Here is a 25,926-nt window from a genome sequence, read left to right as displayed (position 1 = left end):
GGGGCAGGTTTGCTTTCGGAGCGTGAAGGTTACATGTGAGGATTTCTTTTCGTTAATTTTGAAGCCCCATTTATGAAACCACTTTTCCATGGAATCGAGACTTCGCTGGAGAGTGGATGAGGCTATTACCGGGTCTGCGTGGGTAGCTAATAACGCTGTGTCGTCTGCAAATGTCGCTATTGTTGTCTCGTTTGATATAGGTAGGTCGGCAGTGTAGATGGAGTACAGTAGGGGTCCGAGGACACTACTTTGGGGTATGCCGGATTCTATTGGGAATGTTGCGGAAGTGGCGTCTAGGCATTTAACCATGAATTGTCTATTGGTTAGGTAGGATTTTAGGATGGAGTAGTAGGGGTGAGGTAGGATCTTTTTAAGCTTGTATAGTAGCCCTTCATGCCATACTTTGTCGAATGCCTGTTGGATGTCTAGGAAAACCGCTGAGCAATATTTTTTCTTTTCGAGTATTTGGCTGATCGTATGGGTTATGCGGTGGATTTGTTCTACTGTTGAATGTTGTTTTCGGAAGCCGAATTGGTGATCTGGGAGTGTTTTCAAGTTCTCTAGGATTGGAAGGAGTCGGTTCGTGAGCATCTTCTCGAATAGTTTGGACAGGGTAGGTAAAAGACTGATTGGGCGATAGGAGCTGGTTTCGTATATCGGTTTACCGGGTTTAGGGATGAGGGTAATCAATGAGATTTTCCAGGCCTTAGGATAGTGTTCCAGGCGAAGGATAGTATTAAAAATCGATGTGATGAATGCTATCCCTTTTATGGGAAGTTCCTTGATTGCTTTATTGCCTATTAGGTCGTGTCCTGCTGCTTTCTTGGGGTTTAGGCGACTGATTGTTTCTATAGTCTCTGCAGAAGTGAAGGGTTTGATAGGAGGGGACATTTGGAAAGGGGTGTGCAAGTATTCAGTAACGTCCGCGGCAGCTTTGGGGGAATGGGGTTTGAATACTTTAGACAAGTATTTAGCAAACAGGTCGGTTTTTTCTATAGGGCTTCGCGCCTATCCACCTTGCGGACGGCGGATTGGTGGGATTATTTGTGGGGGGCGTGTGAGTTTCCTGGAGGCCTTCCATAGTGAGTAGTTGGAGTCGGCTGTGGGGGATAAGCTGGCGAGGTATTTTTGGAAACAGTCGTTTTTATAATTTTTTATGGTTTTGGATAGCTTTCTAGTTGCGTTGTTTAGTTTGCGTTTGTCATCCGGTGTTCTATGGGTCTGCCATACTCTTCTTAGTCTACGTTTTTCTGCTATTTTTTTTAGTATGTATTGGGGATATTCTTGTTTGCTGATAGACGTCTTTGTCGGTGTGGAGAGGCGGATGGCGTTTATTATGCTCGTGTTTAAGTATTCCGTGGCTGCTTCGATTTCTTCCTTAGTTTTTAGTGGAGTTAAGGCTGAAGTTGAGTGTGTAAAGACTTCTCTAAAGAACTGCCAGTTGGTGTGTTGGTTGTGAATGGAGCCATTAGGTGTATTCTCGATGATTGTTGAACTGACTGTTGCTATCACGGGGGAATGATCAGAGGAGAGATCAGCCGAGGAGTTGATTTGGACGTGTCTTGATGAGATATTTTTAGTTACGAAGAAGTCGAGAAGGTCGGGTATTTTGTTGGTGTCAGTGGGCCAGTATGTGGGTTCGTATGTGGTGAGGTAGTTGAGGTTGTTGTTTATTATGCTGTTGTTATGCAAGAGGTTTTTGCCTCTTGCTGTAACCAGTCTGCTGCCCCATTGGGTGTGCTTGGCGTTATAGTCTCCTCCAGCTATGAATCTATTGCCCAGGGTGTCCAGGAAGTTATCAAAGTCTTCTTTGGCGATGGAGTGTCTGGGAGGGCAGTATACTGCTGAAGTGGTGATTGTGCCATGACAGTCTTCTATTGCTACGTTTGTTGCTTGGAGGTGGTCTTTCTGGAATGATGGAAGTTCGTAGTGCTTAATACTTGTTTTGATTATTATTCCAGTGCCACCGTGGGCCTTTCCGCTGGGGTGTTGGGTATGGTAGAATTTGTAACCATTTATTTCAGGTAGTTTTTGTCGGTGAAGTGGGTTTCCGATACGAGCATTACGTCGATTTGCTGGTGTTTTAGGAAGAGTTCTAGTTCAAGTTTGTGTTGCGCTAGACCGTTGGCGTTCCAAAGAGCTATGCGCCTTGGTTTTATTTTGCGTCGGGGCGTATTAATTTATCCATGATGAGTGTTAGTAGCGATAGCAAATTATTTATTTGCTCTGATTGTTTCTCTATTAGCTTTTCAAGCCTAGAGAAGCTGTTTGTGCTAGGTGGGTTGGGGACACTATTTTGGGAAAGATCCCTTTGGCTATTCGGGTTATTTTGGATGCCTTGTACTGCTTGGGCATAGGAGGTTGAGGTGGTGATGAATTTGGTAGGACTGGGTGTTTGGTTGGTTGAGGGGATTGAGGTAGTCGTGAATTTCGGCGGGCTGAGTGTTTGGTTGGTTACCTCTTTTGCTCTGAGTTTAGGGTACCTGTTTGTGTATAGAGTTTTATAGGCTGAGCAGCTTTTGTAGTTGGCAGGATGGTCACATTGACAGTGGATGCATTTCGCTGGGTTTTCCGGTGATTTAGCGCACTGGTCAGTGGGGTGAGTGCCTGCACATTTAACGCAGCGGAAAGTATGGTTGCAGTATTTCTGCGTATGACCGTACCTTTGGCACCTTTTGCATTGCACTATTTCTTTTTTCACAAGCGGTGGTTCGAATTTTACTATTGCGTTCATTAGGCGACTGATGTTGTAGATTTCCTTATTGTTAGGCTTTTGTTTTATATCTATGAAAAATAAGGATAACGGGTGTTACGACCGTTCGCGGAGAGACGTGATCGCGAGATAGCACGTCAACGAGAGTTGTAAATTCTCGCTACAATCATGTTAATCGACGCCGCGAAATAGTCGTTCCCCTGTTTCGTTTAGGATAACAGAGGTGGTTTAATGAATATAGCACTGTATTAACACTAATAAATTAACGTTTATTTCAACAACTTATTAACTAGAAAGATATAAATGGAACAACAAAAGAAATGTAACTACGTAATGCGCGATATAAGATATGTATTGACTGTTTGGCTTCTCGAAACGTTCTGCCCGTCCTTCGATTTGTTAGTTTTTTCTGGAAGGCGACCCCCACTACGTTCGGATCACGCCACATTCTTTTACGCCAGATAAAATAACGGCCACGAATCGACGTTTCTGGAGGTCGCTCTGCTTAATGAACCATGCGCTTGCCACTACAATGTTTGTTTGCCGGGCAGCCGCGACGATCCGTCCGCGACATTATAGTGCCGCGACCGACAGTTAAGAATATGATCTATGGCAAGCCGTATGGCGTAACAACGGGTCTTTCGAGACTCTATGCCTTATATTACTTACGTTGATGACTTCGTGGCCGAGTTTTGAGAGTTCGTATTTGAGTTCGTCTATGTCTGCTGAGTGGTAGATGTTTCGTAGGACCACCCGGAAAGGCCTTTCCTGTTTGAGTTGGTAGGTGTGGAAGTTGGCGTTCAGGGTCCTAAGTATCTTGGTGAGTTTTCTGTAAGCTTCTGTGTTCCTCGGCAGTATTTTTACTTTATTGTTATTTATCTTTAAGTTGTAGTCCTCCTTGGAGATATCTCTCTCTAAGGACTTGATCATTGTTTGTATGTCGATGACGTCATCCACAAATATTGGTGGGGGAGGGGGGATTCTCTGTGCTTGTGGGTTTGGCGGCGGGTCTGCGATTTCCATGGCGTCGTTAGTGGATTGCAATACGGCGAATCTGTTATGGGTGTTTACTTGTATCGTTGATTGTTCGTTCCGGGTGCCGTTCATGTCTGGTTTTGATGTTTCTATTTTCCGTTTCTTTGTAATATTAGCGTCGTTGGTGCGGAGAGTTCTGCTACACTTCTGCCACGGAGGAGGTAGCGCGGGGTAGTTGCGAGTCTGCTCCGGAGAGCCTGGTCGCGATTGCTGGGCCATCATCGAGCCAGTTAATTCAAAATGAATAACTAGTCGTGAGGCTATGAGGCTAGTATTCGGGTTGGGGTTAGGTGCGTGGGATTTTCTTCTCCCTAAAGAGTAGGAAACACTTGGCTGTGTTCACTTTCGACGGTTGGGCGACACGTGTTGTTTTCGGATTACACTGGGCACTAGAGATACGTCTGCACGCTTTGGCACTCCACAGCGAACAGCGACAGTAAACATTCCAACGGTCTCTGTCCCGTAGCTCGCCACACGCAAACCCTATTCTTCGACTAAGATGATTGCCAGATGTCGATGCGTTTCCGCAGTACATGTTCAGCTAGCCCAAGGGCCCGTTATAAATCTTAAGATTTAGCCAACTAAAGTCCTTCAAACAGACAAACAGTCTTTGTCCCAACTATAGGGGAGACCTATTTTTCAACGAGTGGCGTCTCCCACTGGCAACTTTCCCTCGAGGGCGGCTAGCATCTTTTTCTAACCACCGATATGGAGATTGACCAATTAGCAGCAACGTCAATTTCCCTTACTTTCTGAACGAAGGCTTTTCTCGACGAATCCGATGATCTCTTGTCTTTAGACACACCCCGCTATAGTTTTCCTCTGTGGCATCATCGGGACGGGAAAGTCATTCTCTCTCGCGATCTCGAAAAGAGTAACCCCTTACGACCAGTGAATTTTGTGAGCACGTTCATCTATCATCCCGTCGACCGCGGATTCGTTATTGAACCTAGGATCATTGTCATTAGTTTCTCGAGTACCTAACTACCACGGTTACTTGTCCGGTTCTATAATAATCGTATTTGCACTAGTCAATGTCTTCTCTATTGCATAACGACAACGTGTAACCCAAACGAAGATTCGTTTCACGCCCCTAACCCTAATTCTAATGTCCGCTCCGACATATATATATGTCGGGTTTACATTATTATAGAGCCGGACAAGTAACCGTGGTAGTTAGGCACTCGAGAAACTAATGACAATGATCCTAGGTTCAATAACGAATCCGCGGTCGACGGGATGATAGATGAACGTACTCACAAAATCTAAGTCGGATGCGTGATATTCACTGGTCGTAAAGGGTTACTCCTTTCATCAGTGAGATCGCGAACGAGAATGCCTTTCCCGTCCCGATGATGCCACAGAGGAAAACTATAATGGGGTGTGTCTAAGGATACGGGATCATCGGATTCGTCGAGAAAAGCCTTCGTTCAGAAAGTAAGGGAAATTGACGTTGCTGCTAATTGGTCAATCTCCATATCGGTGGTTAGAAAAAGATGCTAGCCGCCTTCGAGGGAAAGTTGCTAGCGGGAGACGCCGCTCGTTGAAAAATATGTCTCCCCTATCTTCCCGTAGTTGGGACAAAGACTGTTCGTCTGTTTGAAGGACTTTAGTTAACTAAACCTTAAGATTTATAACGGGCCCTCGGGCTAGCCGAACATGTACTGCGGAGACGCATCGACATCTGGCAATCATCTTACTCGAAGAATAGGGTCTGCGTGTGGCGAGCCACGGGACAGAAACCGTTGGAATGTTTACTGTCGCGTGTCGCCACGAATATTTCCTTTAAGGAGAGCTATAGAATTACTCCATATCTTTGCTAGGCAAAGCGTTCATCCCGTGACCGCGGCTACGTTCGGCGACTGACTGTCGCCTCGAGCCCAAGCTCATTATCACAACTCTCGAACAATTACAATCGGATTGAATAACTACAATTGTTCAATTACAGACTCCGGTGTTCTTTCATCTCCGACATATATATACTTTTTCGTTGATCTACATAATCTATCCTTTTCCTTTACGTGAAGTATTCACAACACTGTTTCATTTAACACTTAACCCACTGTCAAGATTTTAATTTCCCTTCAGAGAAAGAGAGAAGCGACATATTTCTTTGTAACGTAACTATTCTTAGCTTAATTTAGCTTTATTTAGGCGAATCGGTCGTCAAAAATTACCAAGTAATAATATTCAATAATTATCACGTGGCGCAGTACCCTTCCTTGCAGCAATAAATGCTCAATAATAGCAAAAACTCGATACTTGTGTAAACAGTGCTGTTAAAATAATCGACGAAACGCAACTGACACATCAATAGCAATAAAAAGTTTAACGAATCAAAGAAAAAGAAACTGTCACAAAATATCATCATAACATATTATTAACATAAGAACTATACAGTATCAACTTTTAGCGCATATATGAATTTATCGCATATAGCTAATTACATAATTAAAAATGATATAATGAAAATAAATAGATATGCACATAAAAATAAACATGTTTTCATTTCAATAAAAATCAATACTTTATTGGAAATACTTGCGTGTGCAAAATCTTAAATCCGTCAATAATAACGTACGTATTACATAATGAAACAATCTCAAAATTATGTCAAATAATAATTTATCGAAAAATAGAGATTGGAAACGTCTCTAATTCCCTTCTACGAAATAGCATCCTCGGTCAAGATATATACACAGTAGCGATTAAACGTCCTGTTGGCTTTCACAGGCTGAAGATTACATTGGATTGAAGGGCAGCTTCGACGATCATATCGGATTATTGATGCGTGGGGAAGACGGAGGACAGAAGACCGCGATACAACCGGACCCGAGAGGTTTACCGAGCTTACCACCCAACTTGGAAGCTCGTCTGCCACAACTCGATCAGAGTTTGAGGATCACGCACGCCGAATGGTTGCCAGTCACGAAGACTAAGTGTGTTCACGATTTGATAAGGCTTTTTGAATATTTATTGCAGATAATTATTCACGTTTAATGCCAATCGATTATTTTATTGTTAGTCTATAAAAATGTGCCGCTTACACTTATATTGCTTTCTATTAAATATTATTGAGGCTAAATCATTTTTCAAACCAAGTTCGTGCACGTTTAATTAATTTCTGTTAATCTCCAATTTAGGAATTTAATATTATTTTATGCGACCAGCTAGGATATTTAAATTTATTAAAATTAACTTCGGTTACTTTTTACTTTCAGAAGTCCATTTCTTTAAGCTATTGGGAAGATCAACTTTTATTAATTATTGATAACAAAAAAAAATATTTCTTTCATGTTTTTGTAAAGAACGTACGATGCACTAAAATTACTGCTAATTTTTTCGAACGTAATTAGTTAATTAACTTCTTACGCATGCCGGTTTGCAAATAATCGATAATACAAATAAACGAAATCAGTTTCCTTTTTTATTAATTGACTAATACTTTTTCATTGAAAATGATGATGGTAAAAAATAATTTATTTTATCAAAGGAACAAGTTAAAAGCAAACAGGTTTATTTGCTTATGTTACGTATATTGTAATCTTGCGTAATTAATTATTAATAATCTTCTCCTTCAATAACAACATTTCCTGTTTTGGAAATTTTAGGTATTCGCGATGAATCGGTGAAATATAACATAGTAGATCCATTATGTCTTCATATTTTTCTTTCGTTTTTGGCCTCTCATTTGCATATAATGAAGGTTACCGTGAATTACAATATAACTTTGACGTTCCCCTTCTCGATGGAAAGTCTAATACAAGAAATTCCGCTTCAAGATTCATTGATGTTTCGCAAAATATTTTATATGTGGTATTACCACACCCCATACTTGAGCCTTTATTTAATGATATAATGTAAAAACATGTAATTATTATTTTTCCACTTTTTCACATTCTCTTTCACGTTTCTCTTAATTTAAAAAAAATTGGAAATTTTTTTATCGGAAATAATTGTCCAGGTAGCTAAGATAAAATCTGAAAAAATCTTTGTCTTCCAATGTGTTTCAGTGTATATTATAATCAGATGACAGTTAAAGATTAAAAGTAAAAAGTAAAATATCTAAATTAAAAAATTCAAAAGATGTAGTTTTATTCAAAAATGTACTAAAAGAAAGAATATAATTTTCTGAATAAGGTTCATTCAATAGTGATTGAATGTAATAATAATATACAGAATGAGTTCATTCGTTGAACTCATATTATTAAAAGTAAGATTGTGACAGGCTCCTATTGGTTTAGTTTCAGTGTTTTCAAAATTTTTACGCTTTCAGACACTCTCTATTTGATTAAGTAAATTTCGGATTCATGATCATCAGATGATTGCCTTACTTCCCTTCGTTTAAAATGTCTTCGTTTAAGAAATTCATCCAAGAGAACAGAAAAGGTATTGGTGCCTTCACTTTTCGATCTGCTCATTCCAACATTTCTCAGAAACTCATCTCTTTCCTTGCCTCATTTCGTTTCAACCCAGTTGACTTGGCCCATCTCTCTCGTGTATTCTTTCAACAGGGAGTTTTCGCAGCTACTTTTAATTTCTTTTTCATATTCTACAACTCTGTCTTCCATTTCTATACATATTTTTCTTATTTGCTTTTCCTCTCTTATTAGATACCCTGGAGGGCACCTGTTTAACCTTAGTATTCATTTGATATATCTTTCCTGCACTACTTCCATCTCTTCCCTTTCCTTATAGCCTCAGATACCCGCTCCGTATATCAGAATACTTTTGATCATCTCATTAAACATTAACATTCCCGCACAGAAGTTATCGGCAAATTTTCTTTCTCCGATTCTCCGGATCCGCGCCATTGCTACTGTCGCTTTTCTACACACGTCTTTTACCACTTTTTCGCTTTCTTTACACTTCCAAATCCATTTCTGCGTGTTTTCTGAACATTATGATCGTCGATTTATTCGAATTCAATTCCGGTTCCTTTCTATCAAAAAATATTTCTAGATACTTCAATATATTTTCCACTTCCTTCCGAGTTATCATCATGACTGCTGGATGATCTGCATACGCGAGGATGAATATTTTCTTCGTTCCTACAATAGTTTTTTCTTCTTGTGTTCTTTTCAAGTAGTCGTCTATCTCCGATATAAATATTGCAAACAATAGCGAGCTTAAGCAGCAGTCTTGTCTTAGGCCTTTTCTGATCCAGAACGCTCCTGTCCTTGAATTTTCCCACCTGTACTCTATTTTTTGCTTCTTTATAGATTTCTTCGATTCTTTTCGCTAACGTTAGATCCATTCTTTTACCTCTCATGTTCTGCCACAGTTTTTTCCTGTTTACCGTATCTTCAAGTTTGCTAAACATATACATAGCACGCTTCTTTTTATCTTAATTCTTTTTGCTAATGCGGGTTTCAGTATGAATATGTTGTCTATGCAGCTTCTATCTTCTCGGAATCCAACTTGTGGATCCGGCAATACTTGAAATATTTCTACTTCGATTTATTTCCTTAATCTACTTTCTAATATCGAATACAGTAAATTTGACATCCGCTGTCCATTAACGTTATCCCCCCATAATTTTTAACGTCTTTCTCACAATAGAAAAGTCTCATCGAACCTTCAGACGATACTTCTCCTTTCCATACTTTATTGATAATTTCCTTAAATCTTTCTTTGATTTTCTCTGCTGCGAACACGCAGGCCTCGCTTTTCAATGTTCCTCCTGTTGCTTTCTTCTTTACCGAGTTTACCGATAACCACTCTCGATTTCTTCCTATTTCTCTTCAGTTCCGCTTTCTTCTTCTTTATCCACTCGTATTTTCTTTATCCATACGTATCTTCTGCTCCTACCATATGCATGAAACGATGTTTCTATTCTGATAATTCTATACTTTTCCGGGAATTTCACCTCTTTTTTTCTTTCTTGTATATACATACGTCTCTATTTCTTCCTGGTACTTAATTTCCATTACTTTTATTGTTTTCTTCTGTTCTTGTTTTCCTGCTCCTTCTGCCTTTTCTTTACGTAGCTTGCCGTGTCTTTGTTTCTCCTCTCTGTATTTGACTTCGTTTATCTTATCCTGTTTCCACATTACCGCTTTATTTATCTTTTTTCTACTAAGCCTGCATTCTTCATCCCATCATCATCCTGTTTCCTGGGTTTTATCACGCTTCTCGATCTTCTGTTTGTTGATTGCCTTTTTCATCTTCCCTGTGAGTCCGGGCATTGCTCCCTGCACTACGTCGTTTTCAAAATTTCCTTTTTTTCTTGTGCTTCCTCGTAAATCTGTATCCCTTCTTCATTCCAATTGTCTACCTCTATCTCTGTCTCCTCTTCTACCATGTCCTTAGTTCTGCAATGTCGGCTGCGATTTCTATTTCTGACGGCCAATGATCTGACCCAATTCTTGTTCTTACTTCTATCCTTTCTACTTTATTCCACGTGGCTATATTTATTATTCCCTAGTCTATTATCAAGTAGCTGTTTCCTCTGTCGAATGTCCATTCACTCGTTGTATTACCTGTTTTGTTTCCATTTATTATACCCCATTCGTTTCTTTTTCTACCATCCGCAGTAAGTGTTCTCCTTGTTTATTATCCGTCTTATCCTTGAATCGTCTTAGTTTTGTATTTTCTTGTCCATCCCAAAAGAGTTCTCCTTTCTTTTCGATTCTTGCATCGAAGTCGCTTCCAATTGAGTTATCAATTTCTGTCTTCCGTCAACTCTTCTAAATCTTCTAATGATCTCCTTTCGTCAGATCTGTTATGTGCGAATTCCATCATCGTTGGATGGATCGTTCTACCTTGTTTGCGCTTTTCCGATCTATCGCTTTATTCCTGTGAACATTCCACCTATTGCTGTCACTTCTATTTTCATTTTATATTCTTTTGTACGCCGTGTCACCTAAACTTCTGTTAACCTATGTTCCACTTCTTCCCAATCTGTTTCTTTGAATCCTCTTTCAGGAAGGTTTACCATATCGGATTTATTTACGTAATTCCAGAAATCTTCGATCCTTTTGACAAATCCAGCCACCTGGCAGGATAATATTTACAGGTTTACTTTCTCGTGTTTTTCTTATTCTTTTGATTTGCCCTGTTTCGTTTTTATATTTTCTTACCTTTCTTTATCTTTTTCTATCCGTGGTTGAATTTGTATCTCCCTAGTCGGCCTAAACGAAAGCTTTTCTTCGTCTTCTGCGTAAAATTTTTCGCCCTTTAAGTTTTCCGTTCAATTCCATTTGTTCCATTTCTTCTTATTTTCGACATTTTGCTATTTTTACTACTTTGCTTTGTATGTTTCTCTTTATCTTTGTTTTATCACTTCCTATATGCACGTATTTTCTTATCTCCCAGTTTCTTCTTATTTTCCATTATTTTGATTCTGTCTTGTCACTCTTTTGTTCTTGCTTGAATCACTCTATCATCTTCTATCTCTCTTGCTCGTACAACCTCCGCGCTAACTTCCAGTTTGCTTCTTAAAAACTCTTCTACTTCCTCTTCGAGATCCTTTCTTTCCATCCTCATGTCTATTCCTTTCATAGTTTCTGTTTTTTCTTCCTTATTTCCGTCGTAATTTCTATAGTCTTCAGCTGATTTTCCAAATTACTCAGCTTCACTCCTGTTTCCGCGATATCCCCTACTGCTGTTTCTCGCAACTCCACTAGTCGTTTCTCCATTTCTATTGCCTCCATTTCGCTAGCTTCGTTGTTAATTCCGAGCTTTCGAGAATGTTTAAGATCAATTCCGCACAGCGTACCTCGCTGTTAACCCTTTTGGGCCAACGCACCGATACAGCTGACCCTTCCACTACTATCGCGACTCGACTATTGCCCCGAGAAACTTCCAACGTTCGCGAAAATTCTTTACGTGTAAAGTCGTGATTGTACAGAAGAGCGATAAGCGGTAAGCGGTAGAGTCATAAAACAAATGACGGCTAAGCGACAGAAAATTGATCAAACCTATAAATTTATTTTCGGTCGCTCTGTTGCTATGCCGCTTAACGCTCTTTTGTATAATCACGGCCTAAATAGTCGAGACGAGAGTGTTTTTAGGTCACCTTTTTATACGTGGCTGAATTTTTCGTAAGATCCCCTATTCATCATATATTTTACTATAAAATTGAATTCAGTTCTGGCATGAGAAGTCTTGAAATTATATTTAAAAAAGTTGTTGAGTAAAGGAAACTAGAGGAAATTAGGACAGAGGAAGTATTTACTCTTGCACATTCTCTTTATTTTTCTTTATTGCTTTCCCTGTTACACGTTTCACAATAATAAATTTCATGATAATCTTATTTCTCCCATAACATTTCACGATTCCGTGCGATAGATTGCGATATATTATAGAGTATTATGCGTAATTATACTAATTTACTGTTACATGCAGTGGCTCACGAGAGTTCTCAAACACTCGTGATTATTATCGATAAATTTTGAAACAAATCTGAAAATATGTATAGAAACTATAACAAATTTAGTGCAAATTTCGTGGAAATTATAAAAGTATTTAAATAGTCAATTATTTATTATATGAATAAGCCTTAATATTCAGTGGAACTATATTTAACACTTATATACTTAAGATGACTGCTATTCATGCTATTCCAATTTTTTATTGAATATATTTTTATAGTAAATATTTTGTAATAACTTCTATATATATACATTTTTAGGCTGGTTTCAAATTTGACCGATATAGTCATGGCAGTCGTGTAAATTTTTTTTACAGTGCTAATAAGATTTCAAAATGCTTTATACGACACATACTTTCGCAAGCCAATGTAATTGTATATAGCACGAGTTGATCTGATTCTAAAAGGATGATATTTCTTTTTTCAATTCTCAGATTCAAATTCTTTGTATACTCAGCGTACTTCGATAACAGGGTTGGTGGCACGGGCGCACCAACAGGTAAAAATCAAGGAATGGTTCGCATAATAAGCGCAACAAAGACAAGAGGACCAGAGCGCGTTTGGTGTAGACTTTGGTATCGACCAAAGAACGGAGGCAACGTAACAACTTCCGTAACGGTAGCTGCTAAAGTGAAGGTGCGTTAAGCAAATGAAGAAAATGGAAAATAAACTGTAACGTCTATAACGTTGCCTTTGGAACAAGATCAATTATTACAAAACAAATAGAACAAAATATACATAGCATGGTCCGCAAATCAGTCAGCACGATATTTTTATCCCGGTTCAGATAATTCAACGAAATAATGTTTCCAGTGGAAATTTATTGGTATCGGGGGAAGAATTTACTGATGTAAAAGGAGAACAATTTTTATATTGTTTAAAGAGCGCTGTGTATTAGGTTAAACAGTAAGCTCGTTCGCTTCCTTTTGAAAGAACGCGTCAAATGTTATACTTGTATATAAAATCTATTTGATCAAAAAGTAGCTTATTTATTACATCTCTAAATCCGCCCGAATACGATCAGGAAAGTATATCGTGCTATATAAAAAATACAAAGTGACTGTCGTTTTGTATTTAAAAAATGACACTTTTGAAATCTCTTTTTACATCTGCTGTTCGAAATATTTTTTGTTAAATCTGTCATAATCAGCTGAAGTATCATAAAAGTTCAAAATAAAAAGAATTGAGAAAAGCTAGAGAAATTAACTTCCATAAAAGTAAAATACCGTAGCATGCAGGTAGAAGCTGACGCTTTACGTTACTTTGCATAATATTCATCCTTTTTTTTCTTAGTGTCTCGAACCAGTTTTTACCCACCCCATATGTTGGATAAATTAGAGGCAACACACTTCGACTTGCTCGTTGCTTGTAATTTCCGTTTTCCCGGGAGAAAGCTCGTTGACGCAAGCACGCGGCATGCTCTTCGATAAAGCTAAAGTGGTTATCCTTGATCGTTTTGATAGGTGATCAGAGAAAATTGGAACTTGAAGTACAGTGCCTGCTTTGTGATTTGCCCGCTACCGAAAGATTCGCCTACGTCTGATAGAGTACCGGAAACCGTGAGCGTTGTAGCCAGGCTCAAAGCAGCACCGACGAATCGTATCCTCGTACAGAATCGGCCCGAGACTAGGACGAAGGACAAGGAACTGTTGGCCGTTTGCGTGAAACCACTACATTACGATTACGACAGAGTAAGTTCGAAAAGTACATGTTGAGAATTCACTTGACCCGTTGATTGTCACGCAAATTTTGTATACTTCAGTCTTGCAGACGCCATACAGCAAAATACGCTACATCAGAAAATTAAACTCTTGCAAATTATAGTATTATATTTGACAACTTCTTCTAACAATGTTATCGAAATCGTTCTGATTGTTGAAAATTTGTTAGCTCATGGAATTTATTTTAATCATTCTGAAATATTTAGTAACGTAAACCAATTATAACCAGCGTTACGATCAACGTGTTCAAACTGTGATGATTTCCGTGCTGAGTTATGTTTGAGACTTGCAATAATTTGCAACTTTACCAAGGGAACCCTTAGTTTTCTAATCGAAAACCTTCAAACCAAATTCAAGGAATAAAACGACTGCAGCTTAACATAATTCGGCTTAAGTGATTTGTGCGTAAGAAAGGCTTACAATTGGGGCAGAATTATAGTGAGTAGTGAGATGTGTGTTCTGACGACGATCTAAAAATAAAGTATGAATTTACATGAATATCCACAATCTATTCGTAAGAATCTATTTATTTCTTTATTTGTTCTTTTATTTGTTTATTTGCATTCGAATGATAGTTTAATCAGAATAAGTATCTACTGCAACTACAGCTATGGACGGTACATAGTATAAATACAAAGTGACAGGTACCAAAGAGGAGCTAAAGGATCAAAGTCGCAATAAAGCCTACTCGTGCAATACGTTCATTCTTCTCAATCCTCAAATCTTTGTTTAAAAGTCAATAAAGAGAAATTAATTCTAGTCGATTTCAGTTGTTGGAAATATGAATATGATATAATTTATTTCTAATAGGAATGGTAAAGAATATAAGACCCACAAATACAGGAATGGTTATATCCAAGGTACTAGAAATCCCAGTGACAAATCAAATCATCTCCCACGGTTAACGAGTTAACCTACTGGACCAGTCTATGCAGTCTGCCTTATGCAAATGACAGGATCGTTTCATCAAACGAGACTCTATCGTAATCTGACTGTTTAACTTTTACTTGAAGAGCTGCCTTCTTTATTTCGTTGTAGATGGTAATTACTCTCTATTAGAAGTTGATGGCGTCGAGTCACGACAAAAGCGTGCTTAGCCGATAGAATATAGACGTATGAATTAAGCCTATCGTTCACTTAACTAACAACTTATGTATTGGGCTAGCAGTAATTGTCGCACACCTAAAGTATTTTAATACGACTTTTGGAAAATTTAGATTAATTAATAATATAATAATAAATGATATAATAGTAAATAATAGTAATCTAGATTTTCAAAAAATCGATTGTTCGATCGGTATTTTATGTCCTGCGATCCAATATACATAGAATGATGTACGAAAGCTCTTGATCAGATAGATTCTTCGTTTTATAATCTAAAAACGATATTTTAACGTTCTATCTGTATACTGGATCGTTTTCGATCGGTAATTTCAAGTAGTTTCTTATTTTATTTATATCTTTGTTTAAATTTTGCTTTGCTTAAAGAAATTAAAGTAACAAACAATAAAAACTGTTGAATGATATTCTGGAAACTTGAAAAAGGTAGGTAGCGTTCAAATATTTTCGTGAGCCAGTGCATACATACATGTATAACAGTGCACTAATGTATAATATGTTAAAACTTGTTTAAATATCACTGTTAGAATATAAATTGAAAAATCTGTCTGGCCGAAAATCTTTTCACAGTATTGTGCGCATGGAAAATAAAAAAGAAATAAAAAATTTGCTCAAACTACGAGAGTAGCTAAAGTGATAAAATTGGTGAAATTATTGTTATATTACATTATATTTTATTTTTATCATTAAATTTTAATTGTCGAATACTCATGAATGCAGGTATACTAGATATTGAAAGAACGTCTACGCATGTGAATCCCTAACTGATAACAATAAAAATAATAGAAGAAGGTGATACTGAATACATAAGAGTGTATAATTAAGAATCGATATCTATTATCTTTTCATTATCATATGGATAGTACAATTCGGCTGCCAGCTATAGAATAACTACTTCATTGCCATAATGCGAGCACACAATCAGTGTATGTACATAATCGTTACCTGATAAATAAAATATTCATGTCGAGAATGCTGCCACTGTCGAGGCGATAGAAAGCAAGATAGTATACTGTTAAATTTGTTCAGATTAGTCAGATTACCTTATTCAAACGATTTAAATTTAACCAACTTTAAACCAGTTTACCGATGTAAATCCATTATCTGCTTGATTTGAAATATCCTTTTAGGTTTCTACGTTGATTCTTATTAATCAAATCTTTCGATTTCGAATCACCTGCATTCAAGTATGTAAATACCATTTGCCAATGTGAACCTGTTATTTTGCTCGACTAAGATACTTTACAACGTGCGGGTAAAATTAAACACACCTTAACTATTCTTTAACATGAAAAGAACAATAGTTGCTAAATAATATAATATTTTCTCTAATTACGTGCTTGTTGATATTGGCTCCTCAAATCGAGTCCACTCTAATGGTATACTTATACCATTTTAGCTATTCGTTTTTCAATAGATACTCAAACAAAGTCAGCTTATTTGAATGCAAAGGATTTCACATTAACGCATTTACGTGTTCATTAATATAGTAACTTAGAGCAAAGTGTTCACTATAGATCATTTAGTCCTTATGCGTTTTTATAATATATTTAATAATACAGTATAAGTTTAATACAAATCCGTATCTGGTATTATCTTATTTTACAAAACGTGTCGGTTACATGCTCGTTTATTAGGTTGTGTAGGTTAAAGTTAAGTCTAAATTAATCTTCACTGTATATATTACGCTGGTAGCAAATGTGTTAAGGAACTTGACACACACTCATACGAACGCAATTTTGAAGTCAAACAACTTCATCAATCTTAATCAGAATTTGTAAATGTACGAGTAGGTTTCTGGACAGTTATATATTATAAAGTAAATCTTGCATGAAATTTCAAATGCTTTTAGAGTTTACAGCGCTTAATAGAAACGGTGAATTCATTTATATTTAAACTACATATAGCAATATGTAAATTGTAAATATACAGGGTTTAACTGAATGAGATGTACAAGCATTCATGTGGACAATAACTGAATTTTACGATGATTAAATTAAAGTAAAGAAAAGAAAGAAATAAGTAGAAAAAACATGTTACTTTTAGTCGTGACAGTAAAAATGTTAATGAGTGCAAATTTTCTAGGTGTTACAGCTAATAGAGTTCATTGAGTTATACAGACTGCTTGGCGCTAGCCATGTGACTCTATACAACGACACGGTTGGCACGGAGGCTGGATGTGCTCTTAAGTACTACGAAGCTAAAGGTCTCGTGACCGTGTTACCTTGGCATCATTTGGACATGATTTCGCAGCGAGAAATTCGCACGGAGGGACTGTTCGCTGCCCTGAACGATTGCCTTTATCGATCTATGTACAAATACGAATATGTAGCGTTGGTGGACCTCGACGAGTTCATTATACCGAGGCACAACGACACGATCATTGATCTCATTAGGTGAAAATTTGTTAATTTGTTATAATTAAACTTGTGGTTATTTAATTTCTTTATACGTAATGTGTGAATGTGCCAGATGTTTAAAACTAAAATACTAAAATTTTGAACAATGATTAATTAACATACGATCGGAATTAAATGTAATTTTATACAACTAACTGCGTTCTTCTGGTCAGTTTCGACTCAACTATATGTTTCTAAAGAGTATCTCAAACTCAAACAAGACATGAAAAAGTTTTGATTAGTATGCATGATCTTTTGTTACAGCATCATATTACATATTTTCTTCGTCCCTTACAGATACTTTTTAGAATAAAATTGAAACACATATAAAACTTTTTAAATAAACTAAATTAAACTTAAATGGAGAAATCTAAGAGGGAAATATTTAATTACAAAAAAAATAGTTATTAATATAAAAACAGATTGGTGTAAAGATTCGTTTTTCACTTTCATAAAAAATATTTTGTGTGTGTTTCTGCCATTCAAACACAATATTCACATCTGTAAATTATGACTCGTATGAAATATGTAGGAATATCTGCATTGAAAAAAAAACACTCTGTTTCAGGGAAATTAAAGCATTAAAATTATTACAAGACAAAGTTCTTCAAACTCTCAGATCATATTGATTTTAATGAAATATGCAGATAAATTAATAACCGACAGCACTATATAACGGCCTTTATATTACAACCAAATATATCTATAATATTTTCAATATTTTATTTTACAGTAGTTTTACGATATTTTCTGATACAAAGTCTTATACACGACTCATCGATATCCGTGTACCCCGATTTAGAGACGAGAGATTATTGCTCTATATATTTGTCATAATAATCTAATTGACTCAATTGCTTTTTTTAATAATATGGAGATACTTCAAACATATCAAATTCAAATTTATATGTATAAATTTTATCCTAGATACGTACATTATAATATTGTATATGTACATATTTTATATAAAATTCATGTAATTTACTCATTAGTTGACATTCTTTGCAATCTTAAATGACGTCATTATTTAATGTTTACATTTTATGTTTCTACTAACTACAATAAGTATTTTAATATATTAAAAAATGTAAATGTAATATATTAAAAAATGATACTTTAGCGACATTGTTATAAATAGGCATATAAAGCAATAATTTCTCGAATATCATGGTATTCGAATATCGATAAGAACCACTATATTTTTCAATTAATATAAAAATAAAATAAAAATGTTATATTTTAGATGGATGAGCAGTCGTACAAATACAAAATCCACCGGAGCGTATTCTTTTCAAAACGCATTCTTCTATCTGCAGTGGGTGGACGATCCTTTCGTGATGGCCAGTCGAACTCCCATAGAGGCAGGTTTGATTACTCTGAAGAAAACCAGACGTAGAACAAAACTGCATCCGCACAAGCAACGCTCGAAGTATATTTGCAAGCCGCAAGACATTGTGGAAGCTGGTAATCATTTTGTCTGGGAATTTATTCCGGGGCATGGAACTTTGAACGTTCCATCGGACGCCGCAATTTTACATCATTATCGGGTCTGCGAATTCGGCGGTGATGATTGTATAAAGACTCAGTCGGTAGTCGATAGAACGGCCTACAAGTACAAGGATAGACTGGCCGAAAACGTTGGCAAAATCTGGACAGACCTAAGCACCGATTGTTCGTTACCAAAGTTAGAACCAGTGCCGGCGATGACGCCGCGGATAAAAGCAAGCCCCGTGTTAAAATCGGTCAGGTAGCAAAAGACTATTATCGATACTCTTTGGGATATTAGTAATTTTACTGGTACCCCAAAGGTAGCAAGAACCTATTTCTATAACTACGGTGGCCCGTAGTTTTCCTCTAGCGAAATCCAGTTTCGACTGAGAGAAGAGAATTGCAGAGAAATTCGGGATTTATGGAGTACCATAACACGTTTTTTCTACCTTTCGCGGTCCACGCCTGATAAATCTCGTTTTGGAAACACGGAGAACGGTGCCTGTTTAACAATGAGCCAAATGATGAAATGAAGTGTGGTAGCCGGTAGCATTCTGAAAGGCGCGATGCTCATTCGAAAGCTGACGAATAATATTTTTCTACGTGAGGAAGACTCATGATCGATCGGAAAAATACTTACATGACGAATGACTTTCCCGAGCGATTCTGTATCTCTTACGCTATGGTGCTTCTTTCACGATTTTATACGGTATTATATTTATGTACGAGTTTCCTTTTCGTTCGAACGAAGCCGAGCTGCATGAAACCGACTACCTACATAGTAATAGGAATGTAGAAGTTACCAAGCAGGGCCTATGTTTACGGTCTACATTATCGGCTATAATGTAAGATATCTGATATTACATTGTTGTCTTGTTGATACGTTTCTCTTTCCTTTTTTTGACACCTATAAATCCGCACAACGTATAAAGAAAAACGTACGCATATCCATAGGATCAATACTTATAGTCGTAGTTTATGTATGTATAATATGTATCTAGAACATCTAGTATTTAATCTGATAGTAAACGCGTAGAATGCGAAATGTTTTTAAAATGCCGTTTAAACATAGTCGATTTATATCCGATCGGTTATTGACACTACGAAGAACGTTTCAGTTCTAGGAAGAATTCGTCCGTCTTTTATCATGGATTAATATTAGTTGCGTTTTATTAGTTGCGTTTTACAATTTTATTTGTTGTCGAACTGCCTCGCGAATAGTTTTTATCAGCCCTTTAAAGTGATTTCAGGAAACGTTGTTACATAATAGGAGCTACATTTCAAGAAAAATGTGATTATTAATTGTACTCAGAATGGATGTAACAAAGGAGGAAGTATTACGGTCAGCTAGAGATAAGAGACTACAGATTTGAGCGTTATGACAATGAATATTGCAAACTGTTTCTATTTCTTTCATAATGTCACATTTTTTACGTGCACATACATTTATGTATATATGTGTATACACTGAAGTGTACATACATTTACGTACACAACATGTAGGATAGGTGAATACGTACATGTGATCGGTGCTAAGCCACAATCAACATGCCGTTTGATCATGTTGAGAAAGTTAATAAATATTATACGACGACAATATGTATTTTGATTCCCTTGAAAATATATTTCGTAAATATAAGTCTGGAGTACATGTACAATTATATGAATAATTGAATTTCAAATTATTTAACACGCGTATGTCATATATATACAATAATTGTGTGTATATATATATATATATCTTAAGTATTTTTTACCACCGTCAAAATTATTCGATCACGACGACTAATAATATATTACCTTTTATTGACACCTATTTACAGTTATTGTAAAAATATGCGTATAGAGATCGATAATTACATGGACGGTATATTTTGAAATTTTTGTAATTGTTTTCTGTAATCGTTAAAAATCCTCATCCGAATGATCTAGCTTACTAACGGCTCGTTTTTCTTGTCCAACCTTTAAATCAAAATTCCCAATTTCTGGTCCTCCTACAGAGTCTAGAATATCATCATCATCATCGTCATCGAGATCACCATCGATTAACAAGTCACTGTCACTATCCAGCGAGCCACCACTGTCATTTGATTCTTGAATAGTTCCTCTCTGACGTCCAGACATACTTCCATAAATACGACGCTGTGATATTTGTGTTCTTGATGATCGACCAGCTATTGTATTATAAACATGTTTTAATAGCTATTATATTAATTTTGTTAAAGTTATTACATATTATAACAAGCTCTTAAAAATGTTGAGAAGTTTTAATAGTTATTATACATGTTTTAATAGCTATTATATTAATTTTGTTAAAGTTATTACATATTATAACAAGCTCTTAAAAATGTTGAGAAGAAAACTGCACTATATTTTTACCTGATTTCAATCGACTACTTGGTGTTGTTTTCTCGGTATTTTGTTTTTCTGTATCAGCGAGAGGAGGCGGAGGCTCTTGAAGATTAATAGGTAATATGGAATCATTTCCTTCCATTATACTTTCAAAGTTAGCGTCTTCTGACCTCATTTTTTCTAATTGTTTCCGTGTTGCTTCTTGCCTATTATGAGTTGGAAAACATTATATTATGTTTTCTGCATAGTAAGTATTAATTTTTATTATTTATGTATGTACCGTCTTTCAAATCTTTCTTGTTCTGTCTTAGCTGCATCTTCATACAGATGCTCAAGATATGCAAGATAACGAAATTTTTGAATGTAATCGTTATATAAAACTCTTAATTCAACTTCAAGTTTCTCAAATTCCTCCATGAAAGCTGGGCGTACCTTTCTTAATGTTTGCAATCTCTTTTGGTTTCTATCAAGCTCTGCACGTCGTCTTTCGATTCTTGTATCCAAACTTTGCTCTGTATCCTTTAATCATTACAGAAATTATAACAGAACATTTAGAGATTAGAGAAATTACTAAAGAATATTTTAACGTTCCAAGAATAAAATGACAACGTGGTAATACCTTAACGTTCTCAATTTGTTTTTTGGTATCATCAATTTCTTTATGTACATTTTCTATAACACTTTTCAAGGCCATCTCAATTTCTGTGATGTCAAATTGTCTAGCAACTTTTGAATTACGAATCTCTCTGAGATCAACTTCACGACCTAATAAGTCAAAAAGTGATGCACCAGTAACAGTCAACTGACTGGCTAACTGCCTAGTTGATTTCAATTCATTTACTTTATTGGAAATGTCAAAACTAACTGTACTAAAATTATCATCAGACATTATACTGTTATTAATACTATTATTTTGTGCATCATATAGTAATGTGGCTACTTTTAGTAACTCTTTTACAGCATAACCATCAGCTTGGTATAATTTTTTTGTATTTAATTTGACATTTGTTTTTAAAGCCTGTATTAAAATCATTTGACAATGATAAATTTCAGTATAAAAATATAAAAACAACATAGTATAAACAGCACAATATTAATTCATTAAAAAATACTAATATTATAATACTAAAAAATATTAATTTGCTATTTTTATTTTTTTATAATTTCGTTAATAAGACGTTGATACTTCCGGAGAAACTTAAAATTAAAATTACAAACTAAATTAAGTATCTTTTCTATGCATGCTTAAAAATTAAATAATAATGAAGAAATAAACATAGATGTCAAAAATATAAATTATAAAATTCAATGAAACATTTTATTTTCATATAAAACTAAATATCAAATATAAAACAAAAAAAATTAAAAACTGCATGTTTTATTACCATAAATTCAGCAACTGCACGTATTAATGAAATACGCTCTTCTTCGGTATTATGCTCGCTAGATACATCCGCATCTGGGTCAAATCTTTTGAGTAGCCAAACAAGAATTTCAGCAACCAGTGGAAAATTTGGCAGTCGAAAATTTCCAACAGAAATTAATCTAGGATAACCAAGGACTCGCATCATTTCTGTAAAATCTATCAAAAAAATAAATATAATTCTCGTAGAAGCATACGTTATATTGTAACATCTATTTAAAAAAGGTTGTTATGTACTTCTCAAGTCACGAAATGACATTTTTCTTCGAAAGGCAAGTTTTAAATAAATCTCAATACTTTTCGTCCACTTTCGACGTTATGTTTTGATTTACGTTGAGCACGTTGTCAAGGAAACAGAGTTTCATACATTGTATATGTAAGTGTATTATTTTTCTTTGAATCATAGGCTCAAAAGAAGGCCTTTGAAAATATTACTCGAAATTTTGATTCATACATGTTTTCTACTTCTGTTGTAACCAATACATATCAAATTAAAAAATTTAATTGAAATTATAGTAACTAAATCGTAATATATCAATTTTTTAAAAGAATTCCAAGTTTATGTAATGTAATACTTATTTACATATGTACATACGAATAATGGTACATATTGGCATTCAATATTTACATCAGAATGACAATTATTAATTAATTGAATTGTTTTTTTCTAATGTCGATTAAATATAGATTTAAAGAAATTAATAAAAATTAATAAAAGTCAAATTAATAAAAATTAAGAAAGCCACCATCTAATATTAAAAATCACTAATATTCAAAATCATTACTGTTACAATAATACGTACATATATTTTATGATTACACATTTTGTATCATATCTCATTTATTGAAAAGTATATTGTTCTATGTACAATATATAACATAAAGAAGATTAAAAGTCCATAGTAGGAGCTCCTCTAGATTGTTTGATTTCAGAACGTCTTCGTTTTTCAAAAAGCCTTTGTCTTGCTGCTCGAAGATGCTGTTTTCTTTTCATTTCCAAAGTTTCAGGAGGTATTTCTGATGGTGGTTTTGCCACTTCCCATATTATTTCTCTCAATTTTTGAAGAGCATCAGCTAAATTTAATTGTTGAGATCTTGTTAACTCTGACTTGATTATTAAGTAACCCTCTTTAGATAATTTATTTTTATACTGTAATGATATCATTATTTAAAATCTTTCTTATGTGAAATTAATACTTATAGCTGTAAAATTTGTTTGTAGTTGTGAAAAATTACAAACCTGTTCCAATAATTTATTTCTAATACTCTCTGCTAGCCACGTAGCACTTTCTACATGCAACCTTAGATCTACTTTACTATTTGTGCGATTTACATGCTGTCCTCCAGCACCGCTGCTACGACTATAGGTGATATCAAGTTCTTTAATTGGTATATAGCCATCAAATTTAGCATTTGGATCATCAGGAACCTGAGACTGTTATGCAATTATACAGTAGAAATAATTCTTAATCATAAGCCTTTATATTTCATAACGTATAAGATAATTTTTAAAAATTGTTCAGTTAAAGATACATGTTAATTTTATTTTAAACATAAATATAGAAAATATTCCAAACAAGGATTTGAATAAATAATTAAGACATTTCGTACGTGAAATCAACAAAATAAAATGTACAAAATAGTAGATTCTAGTACGTTAATAAATTATAATAAACTTACAAAGGTTGGCGTGAACAGTTTTAAATTGCTTGTGGGATATAGCTTATCAAGAGAAAAAGCACTTTTGTAAGCAAGGGCTCTTCCAAGAATACAAAATTGATTATGCATTATATCTGTCTTAAAAATTCGAGTCCACTGTCTGCTAACAATATTCATTTTGTCGTTTCTTTAAATTTTTAAATCATAACATAACCTATACCGCGGTAATAACAAACGTATCATCTGAAGATTGCTACTAGCACTACAAGTTCCAGAATCGATTCTCACAAAAATTCTTTGTAATATTGTGATATTTCGATTTCAATATATGTTAAGTAATCAGTAAAAGATGCTCTGTTTTGTGCCTATTAACGCAATATTGATTTGATTTATTATAAAAAGTGCATGATATATTAGTGGTTAGTGTCCTGTTTATGCTGATTACAATAAAGCACGTGGTAAGATATTTTAAGTAAGCAACGCCAGTAAGTTTTTCAATGCCTCAGTACTTTTTATAAGTTAAAATCAATTCACTTTATTTCAGTTCTCAATATCATGCTTCAAATGTCCTCGCATCAATAGGATAATCAGGAATGACTAATTTAAAATAATTTAATAATATGCTAAAAACTTATTACAATCTCTTGTATATATGTACACATGTATTGTAAGTATATATACATAAGTATTAATATACAAGGTAAAACTATAAAATTTTACGTAAAATAGAAATCAATTGAGAGAAACAGAAACCAATAGCAACTAACAAATAATAATGAGTAAATCGACGAATTTCGAAATTTGAACAACTCTGTCTCGATGCTTTTGCAGCCTATATTATCACATGGCACTGTTACATTTAAATATTACTTTAGCTAAGACAGTTTGAAGCTTCCTGGACAGATCTGTGTCCAAAGGAAAAAGATTTCCGACATTTCGCCAGCATTGTAGCTGGCTTCAGGATATCGCGCTAATACTTGGAAGATGAAGTAGTATTAAATGTATACATTATTATTAAAGTATTATTAGTAGTATTAAAAGTAGTACCAAACGTAATGTGAATTGCGATAGGAAAGGGACAATTAATATATGAATTAAGGCCTCTCTGATTTTGTTAAGAAACACTCTTGCTTTCGAAAAATGAAAGTAATTTCAATTACCAAGTGTTCACCATTATTCATTTTTTAAACATCTCAATTAGGCATTATTCTTTTCCTAGGTTGTAAAATTGTTGGAATAACAAACTTTTTTTTAAGGTAAAATCTCTCTCGCAATTTTTATTCATAAGGTTCTAGTTTTAAGATTAGTTAGTAATCTTCAAAAAGAAAAACCTCGAAAGTAATGTTTCCAAAACTATAATTTCTGCAACATATTAAATATTGAATAAGTATATTCCAAGAAAATCCCTACAAAACCCATTTTATTCATTCAATGCGTATAAAATTCAACAAGCACTTTTAAACTCACAATACTATCAGATAACGATACCAATAGCTGCCATCGTACAATCATTCTCAATAATATTTAAACTTTGTGACACAGTCGTTTAATTTTTAAATTGTTCACCTTCCGAATAACGAGTCCACTTATGCGCACAGTCAGAAATGTGGCAAAATTTCACTGGTTAGCAGAGTTCATGGTGA

The 25,926-nt window shown here is 35.2% G+C and overlaps 3 protein-coding genes across 5 annotated transcripts in view; 1 reads left to right on the top strand and 2 right to left on the bottom strand.

Moving 5' to 3' along the window:
• Positions 1–20,446, top strand: part of LOC117160626 (uncharacterized) — a 166,581-nt gene extending 146,135 nt beyond the window's left edge. For all 3 annotated transcript variants that reach the window (XM_033341493.2, XM_033341492.2, XM_076620517.1), the window contains 5 exons: positions 6,482–6,687; positions 12,557–12,758; positions 13,586–13,813; positions 17,048–17,358; positions 18,605–20,446. In XM_033341493.2, the coding sequence (XP_033197384.1) occupies positions 6,482–6,687; positions 12,557–12,758; positions 13,586–13,813; positions 17,048–17,358; positions 18,605–19,112 (1,455 nt within the window). In that variant the 3' untranslated portion in view covers positions 19,113–20,446. The remainder of the gene's footprint in view (positions 1–6,481; positions 6,688–12,556; positions 12,759–13,585; positions 13,814–17,047; positions 17,359–18,604) is intronic.
• Positions 20,447–20,558: 112 nt separating this feature from the next.
• Positions 20,559–23,099, bottom strand: LOC117160628 (clusterin associated protein 1). The gene is made up of 6 exons (XM_033341494.2): positions 22,862–23,099; positions 22,587–22,783; positions 21,821–22,219; positions 21,482–21,720; positions 21,229–21,407; positions 20,559–21,023 (listed from the first exon to the last, which is right to left on the bottom strand). Exons 1-6 carry the CDS (start codon positions 22,881–22,883, stop codon positions 20,755–20,757), a joined length of 1,305 nt encoding a protein of 434 aa, XP_033197385.1. The 5' UTR covers positions 22,884–23,099; the 3' UTR covers positions 20,559–20,754.
• Positions 23,100–23,432: 333 nt separating this feature from the next.
• LOC117160629 (large ribosomal subunit protein mL62-like) lies at positions 23,433–24,859 on the bottom strand. The gene is made up of 3 exons (XM_076620661.1): positions 24,305–24,859; positions 23,865–24,059; positions 23,433–23,774 (listed from the first exon to the last, which is right to left on the bottom strand). Exons 1-3 carry the CDS (start codon positions 24,458–24,460, stop codon positions 23,514–23,516), a joined length of 612 nt encoding a protein of 203 aa, XP_076476776.1. The 5' UTR covers positions 24,461–24,859; the 3' UTR covers positions 23,433–23,513.
• Positions 24,860–25,926: the final 1,067 nt, after the last annotated feature.

The sequence above is a fragment of the Bombus vancouverensis genome, chromosome 1 (assembly GCF_051014615.1).
Source record: "Bombus vancouverensis nearcticus chromosome 1, iyBomVanc1_principal, whole genome shotgun sequence".
NCBI lineage: Eukaryota > Metazoa > Arthropoda > Insecta > Hymenoptera > Apidae > Bombus > Bombus vancouverensis.
The sequence above is the reverse complement of the archived record's forward strand: the minus strand, read 5'-3'. Positions and strand labels throughout refer to the sequence as shown.

Coding starts and splice junctions, on each gene's coding strand:
- LOC117160628 (XM_033341494.2), bottom strand. CDS start 22,883: ATGTCATTTCGTGACTTGAGAA. Junction 22,220..22,586: donor GTGCAGTTGCTGAATTTATG/GTAATAAAACAT, acceptor ATTTTAATACAG/GCTTTAAAAACAAATGTCAA. Junction 21,024..21,228: donor AAGTAGTCGATTGAAATCAG/GTAAAAATATAG, acceptor ATAATACAATAG/CTGGTCGATCATCAAGAACA.
- LOC117160629 (XM_076620661.1), bottom strand. CDS start 24,460: ATGAATATTGTTAGCAGACAGTGGACTCGAATTTTTAAGACAGATATA. Junction 24,060..24,304: donor AACTGTTCACGCCAACCTTT/GTAAGTTTATTA, acceptor ATTGCATAACAG/TCTCAGGTTCCTGATGATCC. Junction 23,775..23,864: donor GAAATAAATTATTGGAACAG/GTTTGTAATTTT, acceptor ATATCATTACAG/TATAAAAATAAATTATCTAA.